Below are 9893 nucleotides of genomic sequence, written 5' to 3'. Positions count from 1 at the left end.
GGGGGGGGGGGGAAAAAAAAAAGAATGTTTTAAATCTTAATTTTACACAGAGCTGTTGTTGATCTCTAGTAAAGAGCACTTGCCTGCTTGGTTGCAGCATCTGAAAGATTTCTTAGAGTCCAAAGACAGTTCTGGACAAGACGCTGGCTTGGATCTGTAAGGTGAAGTCCCAAGGCCTGCATTCCACCTAGAACACGATGCGATACCTTAGTATTAAGCCAGCAACCTTCTTTTAGAAAGCAGCAGTTGTGCAGATCCTCATCTCACAATATGTCAACTACTTTCATGAGCAGGTGAGGATTTTTAAAATTCCCATAGAATTTAAGATAGGATTTAAGGGAGTTTGGTACCAAACCAGGTCAGTCCCCATCTTTGTTGTCAGATTCCTGCTCTTGTCAGGCTTAGGCTGAAGAGTGTTTAGATTTAGCAGGAAGTTATGCTTCAGCCCAGTGGTTCTCAACCTTTTCAGACTTAAGGCATCCCTCAGATGCAAGATAATCCTTGTTAGCTTGAAGTCACTCCTTGGAAAGCATCAGTTCTTAGTTTTCACTCTTGAGCACAGAAAAATAAAACAATTCTTCCACTGCAAAGAATGAAGGCCCCTGGCAGATACATTTTGGACACAATAGCTGCTTACAAAAGTTAAAAACCCAGCAATTTAAAACTTTCAGTTTGGCGCACCCTCCTGCAGAATGCAGCACATATCCAGAAGAGGCACTGCATTAGTTTGACCTGGCTTGCCCAACATCTGTATAGACCAGGTGCTTCAGCAGGACTTTGATTCAATAAACTATTAGATAAAAAAAAAGTGCCAGAAAGCCCCACTGAAGCACCCAGTCTATACAGATGCTGGGGAGCTATGTCATACCAACATGAGATCTCTTCTGGTGAAGTGTCCCCCCCCAATCTGTCAGCAACTAAATGATGACTGTTAACTACAATCCACCCGATAAGTTTAGGGACTTAATAGCACCACAAGGAGGGAGGGAAACCTGGCTTTCAAAACTTGTCAGTGTAGGGGGTTCCCAGGCTCTTTTTACACTAGGGGTGGGGAAGGTCCAGCCCATGGGCTAGATTGGGCCCATAATAGAGTCTATTTCCCAGAAGCCCTCTGCCTACATCCTGGGAAGGCCAGAAGTGGTGAAGTCATGACAGCACAAGGCCTGGGTTCCCCCCCACCAAGACTAGCCTGGGGCACACAGGCAGCAGATAGCAGCTCTTCTTTGGCTCCAGCCTGTGCTGTCCCCATTGCAAAATCCAAGCCCTGGCACAGCTCTACTCAGCCATGCGCCCTGGCAGTGCTGCTCAGGCCAGTCTTCATGGAAACTGTGCCCATGATGTCACAGCCCTGCCATTCCTGGGGTCTCCATGGAAGCTGGCCAGAGCAGTGTCAGCACAGGCTGTTGGGAAATGAGTCTAGTCACTGGCCAGATCCACCATTTTGCCCACCCCTGCTCTACACAGACAAGCAGGGCACAGTTGGGATCTGATTCCTAAGCAAGGCACAGCTGGCATCTGATCCCCAATCCCAGCCATCATGCCTCCTGCCATGCACTGTGCATATTAAAACATGCATGGCAGGAGGCATGATGGTTGGCATCAGATTTCAGTCACTCCTTCAAAATGAATGTCTGTCAGCAGCCTGAAAGATCACAAGAGGTCAGATTGGTTTCAATACTATGCATTCTGCTTCAAGATCTGTGGGTAATTCTTGTGCAAGCATGCTTGCACATCTAGTAGTGCTAATGTTGTGCAGCTCTTTATGGCACTCTAAAGTATTTTAAGGCACTGACAGAGAATCACTGCTTTAGCCTCTAAGTTGAACTTGCTTTACAGCATGGGTTTCTAGTCTGCCAAGTATGCATATCATTTAAAAACAGTTGCGTCTTGGTTCCAGTTACAGCTTAACAGCTTTAAGATGTAATCTTAAAAAGTCAGCCACTTCTCCAATACATACTACATCAAGGAAGTACTGATGTAAGAGTGAGGAATTTGAAGCTTTTACTGGATTTCCTTATTTCCATAAAGATCAATTCATGCTCTAGCATGCAGTACTTGCTCCCTCAGGGATTCTCAACTTGCATGCCACAAGATTTTTTAAAAAAGGATCTTGCAGCTTTTCCACCACTCCTACTGAGCATGCAGGACAGGACAAGGGCACTCATTCCAGGGCCCTGAAAGGGACCTTCAATTAGTTCAGCACATGCTGCCCCCTCCCTTTACTGCAAGACAGGCTCATGGAAGGCAGTAAAGACAAGCAACACTGGAGTCCTGTGCTAAGCAAAGCAAATCTGCTGCTTCGCAAGCCCCAATTATTTAAATAAAAAATTTAAGTTCTCTGGTGAGCTACAGAAAAATGGACAAAAAATGCAACAACTGGATTTGCAAAGCTGTTGGGGGAGATGGGGAAGGGCACAGGAAATCAACACTACACAGTGTAAGTAAACATAACATTTTCTATATCCAAAGAACCACCTAATACAGACTGTTTTAATATTCTTGTATTTATTTGGCTTTGATTGTGATAGAAAGGTGTAAAGAACTAATGAAAAAGTATTATTTTACTACTCACCACTCCAGAGAAGTACAGTATAACTTCACTGCAACAAACCCCCTGGGATCAAGGGGAAGGAGTTCATTAAAAGTGTATGCTAGAAGTACAGGGAGTCAAGTAACTGCATCATGATGAAACAGTCCAAGAAACAAGAATGACTTAAGAGGGGTTTATTATACACAGGGTTTGTGACAAGATTATGCTGCATTACTCTATTTTTCAGGAAGTTTGATTTCTCATTTACTTCAAAGTTACAGACCTGTATCTTCCTTTGGGAGACTGCTCCTCTCTCAAACATCAAGGCTTTCCTGCAATCCAGCTTAAAAAGGTCTTCTAATTATTGCTACTTACCCTTAAATAAAGGAATGGATTTATGAGTACTCATTTCATCTCCCCCACTAGATTGAGGGGCTAAATTCAGAACCAACTTATGGAGGGATGCCTTGAGTCTAAGACTGAGAACCACTGGGTTACCATACAGTAAAGATTACATGTTCCCATGAAAGATACTTACCAGCTTCAACAATAGCAGGTTTGTTACTAGAGCAGACTGATAGCACCTTCAGCACTCTACTTGTGGTCCACAGTAGTTTCTCATAAGTGTAAGTCCTCATAATGTTAACGAGAGCCTGAGGTCCACCACTGGCCAGAATAATCAGCTGCAAGAAACAAAGGTAGTACTCCTTTCAATTATCATTCAGTTCTCTGGGTGCAGAGAAAGACTGTTGCTAATGGCAGATTCTCAGTTCAATGGCTACATAGTGATCTGGGGTGAGTTTAGCTCTGACATTTTAGGTGACATATTTGGAGATCTTAGTGTAAGGTCAAATACCAACTTCTTCCATGTTGTACTATCTGTTATCATAGCACCATTCAAAGAGGCCCAATTAGGACTCCGAGACATTATTTACCTTGCTCTCCTGATTCCCATAAGCTAAAATCTGAAGGCAATCTGTTGTGATGGCCAGGAATTTAACATTTGTCTTGTTGAGCAAGGCAACCATTTTCTGAAGCCCACCAGCAAGACGGACAGCCATCTTGGCACCTTCTTGATGCAAGAGGAGATTGTGCAGAGTAGTAATGGCATAAAACAGCACAGAGTCCACAGGAGACCTACAGAAAAGCCAGCAAAACCTGGTAAGTACTTGCATCTACTTAAAATCTTATCTGTTATTACTAGTAAGATGGTAGTCCACATACCCAAGCATTTTCACTAGTGCAGGAATGCCTCCCGATTTGAAGATTGCCAACAGTCCTTCACGGTGATGTGAAAGGTTGTGTAGTGTACCCGCAGTACAACGGGCTGTTTCCACATCATTTGTATTCTGCATGGTACGCACAATAGCAGATACCATTTGAGGAGATCTCATGATGGCATGGCGAGAGGCTTCCTTTTTAGACAGCTGGTGAACCATAACTGCAGCCTTATTCACCACCACCTTAAAAAAATATTGAAGTTTGAAACAAGTTTTCAGGTCAATTTAAAGGAACCCTGCAAGCTGGCTACTAAGAAAATAAGCATGTGCATACCTGGTCCTCATCATTCAAAAGTTTGGTCAGTTCTGGGATGGCACGAGTTGCCAGTTCTGCATCATCTTGGTAGTTTATCAAATTAACAACAGCATGTTTCAACATCTGGGATGGTTCAGCCAGGCGTTGCACGTTAGTTGGATGAGCAGCATCAAACTGTGTGGATGGGATCTGCATACCTTCATCCAGTGTTTCAGGAAACATAGCAGCACGTACTCTCTGAGCTCTAGTCATTGCGTACTGTCCATCAATATCTGAAGGAGGGAAGATTAGTTATTAAATGCCTACTCAAAAAACACCCCCAAAAACAAAGACACCACCCCAAAAGATAGGGTGTCAATTATATACACTGTATGCCAAGCTTGCAAGTCATCTAAAATATAAAGCCAACACTACAATGGAGACCCTCCATACCAGCCACTTGCTCCTGGGTGAAGGACTGAGAGAACCCCTGCTCCCACTCGTACAGAACTTGTGTCGTATCAACATCTTCTTCTTCAGGGTTCCCTTTGCCACTCAAAGAGGGAGCAGTTGTTGTGGCACCAGAATGGATACCAGAGTCCAGATAAGATTGTTGCTGCCAGTGACTGACTGCTGCTTTTCTATCCGGCTCCATTGCCATATCCAACTCCATCAAGTCAGCTGCAAGAAGAACAAGTATGGCTGCTTCAGACAAGCTTCAAGTTAGAAGTTAAAAGATTGTGATCCAGTTCTCTCAGACTGAGGCTTCACCACTCGACCAATTCAGAAGCCTGCAAACCTGACCACCTAAGCAAATAGACATATTCGAGCAGCCTAAACCGACTCAAGTACTTAGCACCTCAGCAGTAACTTGGATTCTGTGACCAAGACATTCGTCTCCCTCGCATATTCCAGGAAAAGGACCAACCTGCTTCTCAGCCTGTGTCGGTAAGCTTAATACAAGTATGCTTACAAGTTCATGCTCTCTGCCATACCTTTAAATATTGTAGTAGAGAGGATAGTGCTACATTCTACATAACCATTTTGAAATAAAAGACAAGCAAAGTGTGATGCACCACACATACCTTGAGTAGCCATGTTCCTTTTTTTTTTTTCCTCCCCGCTCAGAACTGTGGCCTGCTGTATTTCAGAGACCCTAGAAAAAGGCAAAGTTAGAAAAGAGAAAAATCAAATCTCAGAAGCTGTAGAAAGCTAGCACAAGAGGCTGAAGTTAGACAAGGGGATTAGCCCAAGAGGTTAGTAGTCTGCTATGGACACATACAAAACCAAGGATTTAGATATTGCCCAGGCACTATTTAAAGGAACACGCATCCAATGTAGGAGCAGAAACATCTGAAACCACATCCAGGCATACTTTCTGCTGGCAGAAGTTGTATGGAGAACATTTACCTCCTGAGAAAGTTGACTACAGAAGAAAGAATGGAAGATTGAAAACAATTAAGTCATTTGCTGGTTTCTCTATTTCTCATCCTCTGTAGCATGCAAAAATTTCTCAGAGGAACCTTCAACCAAGCATTTAAGCCAAGCTGGGGGCTTTGTACTAACTGGAGTAACACAAACAATGCTATTTAATCTGCTTCTGGTGCAGACTCCCCCCACCCCTACCTATAGCAGCTGTCTGACTTGAGGAATCAGTCTTACATCAGTTAAGCCGGAAAAAAAACCCCACAGGACAACTGGAGGGGTGGGGGGAAGAGGAGAAAGGAATGGGAAAAAGTGGGCCATCACCCATGAAAGTGGGCAAGATCAAATTAAGAATTCTCCACGTGGTGTAAAAAAAATGAGAATTTAGCCTTTATTAAAAAAGATGAGTAGTATGCATTCCTGGGGAATAATTTAAAATCAAATCCGCAGAACTCTAAAAACAAAGCCTAAACCACCAAGCCCCTACTATTCTTTTGGACAGAGCTGACATGCTCTTCTCCATTATACCCTGATAGTTTAAATGCACCTGAATAGGGATAGTTTCCTTTTTCAGACAGTATTTGTGAAGGATATAGAAACTTAAGACTGAGGGTCAAAAATTAAAATTCTAACAAGTTAAAACTATTGACAACTCTAGCCCACCTACTCTAAGTGAGATTACAAAATAGTCACTTCCCTTTGAGAGCAAGTATTTTACCCTTCCAGTTTGCAACAGCATTATGTTTAAAATGACCTGCTGAAATCAAACCAAGCCAGCATCACCTGGAGCAGTGGTCTCTAAAGTGGGATGCGCAAGACAATTCATTGGGGTGCAGGAAGAAAATAGAACTTCTATTTATATAAATATACATATATTGGGGGTGCATGCTCAAAAAGTTTTTACTGATAGGAGTGTGCAATCAAAAAAGTTTGGAGACCACTGACCTAGAGTACAGAATTTCCATCTAACTTATTATTCATTAGTGTGCTATGGTTTGTATTTCAGATACCCTTACTTCTAAATAATATTTTTAATTTTAAAAAGGAGATATCTGACCTTTCCTTCAAGAGCTACTAACCATCAAGCTAAGACTGAAAGGAAGCAGATACTAGTTTTTACAACAGCGTTCAGAAGGGCTAAGCAACTCTAGTGCAAGCTTAGATCAGACTTAAGTCTTCCTCTGAACCCACCAGAGATGCACCCATTCCCTGGCCAGGGGTAGGCAGTGCATTATCCCTTAGCGCAGCCAAGTAACAGTAATGACTGTTCACACAGCAATGCTCTGAATTGACAAGGAATTGAACCAGTTACAAAACCATGGTTGTGCATTTCCACGCAAGTCAAGTCTTAGAAGCATCACCTTAGAAGTAGCAGTATTTGGGCAGACAGAAAGAAAGGGTTGAACTAGAAGCCCATCACCCATATCGAGTTATTTAACCTGTCTCCAGCTACAAGTCCCAAATATCAAGCTATGGAATAGCTACGGCCAGTCATGCATCATTTAAAATGAGGCCTAACAGCTTTGCCACATACATCCCTCCCTCTGACCCAAAGCCAAGAAGCCTGTATACCAACATCACCACTATGTATAGGTAATATTTTAAGTCTCTTTTTTACAGCTAGTTGTATATTCCCTTTTGCATTCAGCTTGTTGATGAAGTTACAAGTGAGACCACTTTGCTTTGCTGGATGCAACTACATAGTAAGCATAATTGCTTCAAGGGGTAGTTTGAATTATCAAGCACAGTTGCAGACTAAGTTTAACAGGAAAGATGATTCCTTAAGATGCAACTGAAACACTGCTCTAGACTGTAGGCCTGGTAGTTTTATAAATCCAGCATCCAGTATTTGAAAGTTCCAGTTCCAGGTGATTAGTGACAGTTGCTGAAATCACCGCTATCTCCATTTTGATATTCTTCTAATGGTAAAAAGACTTTGTATAATTTTAGTAGCTCTATCTAAGAAGAGTCCTTAGAGCACCTATTTGCAACCAGATGGGGTTTCCCCCTGAATTTCTGCTATCTAGGAACAGCATGACCACTTGGAACTAGCTACCATGCATACTGCATCCATCTGTGAAGGAACTTTTACAGCAGTTGATTGGCCTGCTAGATTTAAGAGGAAATGAGCTCCTACTCTATAGAGTCCAACACTACTACAGCTAAAAGGAGCCACAATGTCTTTAGTCTATTTTGAGTGTGTCCATTGTTGCATAAAATCTAAAACAACAAAAACGCTGCTGATTTACCTTGGGCAAAGATAAGTAGTAACAATTTCAGTAAAGGGAAATGGGTAAATTTTTATAATTGGTCTGAGGGGAAAGCGATACACACACTGTTTTACTTTGTGAAGAAGGCAGCCTGGAGCCAGGTCTACTGTGCTTCTGGTTTGCATAGCATATGCTTGCACCAGCTACTTCAAGCCTAGCTCCAATTCAATTTGATGCCATTCAACAAGACATGGACAATTCACTGCCTCATTACTAAAAAACCCAATAATGCAGAAATTTTGGTCACCATTACAAATTTCAGGCATTTTTTTTTAAAACAGCTGTTAATAGGAAAGGTAAGTTTAACATTAGCTACACTGGAACAGGCAAGCTCCTTTTAAATACATCTCCTTGCTAACTGCAGCAGGATTCCATGTGCTAAAAGAGATAAAACAAGAACTTAGAATAAAATGATGTTCTATACCTAAGGCCCAGGAGGTTTTACCAGATGGAACATGCTCATCAGCAATACCCTACCAAAAGCTGTAGGACAGACTCAGCAGTTATCAATTTAAGATTGTGATCATCATTAAATTAGTGAACACTTGCAGTTTTTTTGTTTGGTTTTTTTTTTTTTTTTTTGCAAGTAAGGCCAATTACCATGCTCTCTCCCCCTCCCTACATCTGTACACTAAGAGGACTAGTTAGTTACTTCACTTACTCATGCCAGAGTTTACTAGCTTCATATTTTTCCAGAAAACACAAGATGTACTTTTAATGTACATCTGGAGATACAGGGTACCATTCAAGTCCAGGTGTTTGTATACAAGTCAACTTTAGCTCAAAAGTTGAGTTGCCAAACTCAAAAGAGCTCAAGAGCAAGTTAAAAGCTACACAAGTTAAGGAGCTCAGGTTAAAAAAAGGCAAAGGGAAATTGTTCAGACATTCATACCCCGCTAACTTCAGAGCTCAAAAGGCATTAAGACAACATTGCAGATGCAGTACCCCAGCCTTCCGGCTGAAATGAATACAGCTCTAAGATCACACTAATATTCCTAATGAAAATCCTCTTGATATATAAAAATCTACACTGTAAATCAAGGTTGTCCAACTTTTAAGGCCCTGGGGGCCACACCAGGCAAGGAACAGCCCACGGGGCATATAGTAGATCCTAATGGATGTCCCCCACCCCCTGCAATGCATGGTTGAGGCCCACACTTCCTCCACAGCCCCAGACAGCACCATACTGCCCCACCACCCTCTGAGGCAGAGGCAAGTTGCAGCAGCTAGAAGAGGGAGTGGGAAGTGGCAGCCAGACAGAAGCCCAGAGGACACCACCTTTCCCCCCCACCCACACACTCTCCCCCCCCTCCCCATTTTCAGTTGTCCAGATTACAGCATGGCTGTCCAGCTGGCAGCCTGCAGGGTGCATGCATCCTGTAAAGGGTTCTCTCATCCAACCTATAAATCCTTTCCTTGTTAAGGCACAATCTGCAAAAAATTTCATCTGTTTTCAGACTGGATTGTTTATGTAACTTAAGCTCAAGTCTTTTCCCTTTTGTAAGACATACAGCCTTACTAGCAGCACAAGATAAAAATTGGGACGTGCCTGTCTCTGTGAATGACTAACGCAACAAACAGTTTTATGAACATGCTGTTTTAATGAGGAAGGCTAAAAGCAGCAGTACTAGCCCTGTACAACTCACTTAACTAAACCAGGCAGCAGACAGAGGCCTTTTCCCATTAGAAGTTTTACATGCAGTGTTTTTGTTTTAAAAACACCCCCATTACATGTATTTGAGCTTTGTTCTCTCAAATGGTACACAAATTGTACCAATGTCTCTCAGACCAAAATGCAACTCAACCTGCACAAAACAGGAGCAGCCTGTAACAGATTAAACTAACTGCTATTTCAGGCTGACTGCACTAAGGCTTTTTAGAGTTTAAAAAACTGCAGTGTTCACACAAATCTAGTATACTACAAACAGAATAAGCTTGATGTGCACTGGTACATGCGCAGGCCAGGTCAATGCCCCCTTCTCACCGCCACAGAGCAGGATATGCAAGGGGAAAATTGTAGCTTGGCCCAAGCCCCAAGCTGTTACCACCCTGTGACCCAACCCCATGATCCTGCCTGTCCCACTCCTGAACACCACTCCCCACCCACCCGAAGCCCCATAAGGAGTTGTAATGAGTTGGGGGGGGGGGGGGGG

The 9893-nt window shown here is 42.7% G+C and overlaps 1 protein-coding gene across 3 annotated transcripts in view; it reads right to left on the bottom strand.

The window, feature by feature from the left end:
* The window catches only part of CTNNB1 (catenin beta 1), a 34914-nt gene that overhangs the window by 14889 nt on the left and 10132 nt on the right, over positions 1-9893 (bottom strand). For 2 of the 3 annotated variants that reach the window (XM_019508901.1, XM_019508900.1), the window contains exons 1-7: positions 5131-5201; positions 4499-4726; positions 4085-4338; positions 3755-3993; positions 3466-3667; positions 3069-3213; positions 84-187 (exon numbers count right to left, since the gene is read on the bottom strand). In XM_019508901.1, coding sequence (XP_019364446.1) covers positions 84-187; positions 3069-3213; positions 3466-3667; positions 3755-3993; positions 4085-4338; positions 4499-4726; positions 5131-5143 — 1185 coding nt within the window. In that variant the 5' untranslated portion in view covers positions 5144-5201. Of the gene's footprint in view, positions 1-83; positions 188-3068; positions 3214-3465; positions 3668-3754; positions 3994-4084; positions 4339-4498; positions 4727-5130; positions 5202-9893 lie in introns of those variants that run through there. The other variant, XM_019508902.1, reaches the window with a different exon arrangement.

This window comes from Gavialis gangeticus, unplaced genomic scaffold (assembly GCF_001723915.1).
Source record: "Gavialis gangeticus isolate Ggan-Ray unplaced genomic scaffold, GavGan_comp1, whole genome shotgun sequence".
Classification (NCBI taxonomy): Eukaryota; Metazoa; Chordata; order Crocodylia; family Gavialidae; genus Gavialis; species Gavialis gangeticus.
This window is presented reverse-complemented; position numbering and strand designations above follow the sequence as displayed.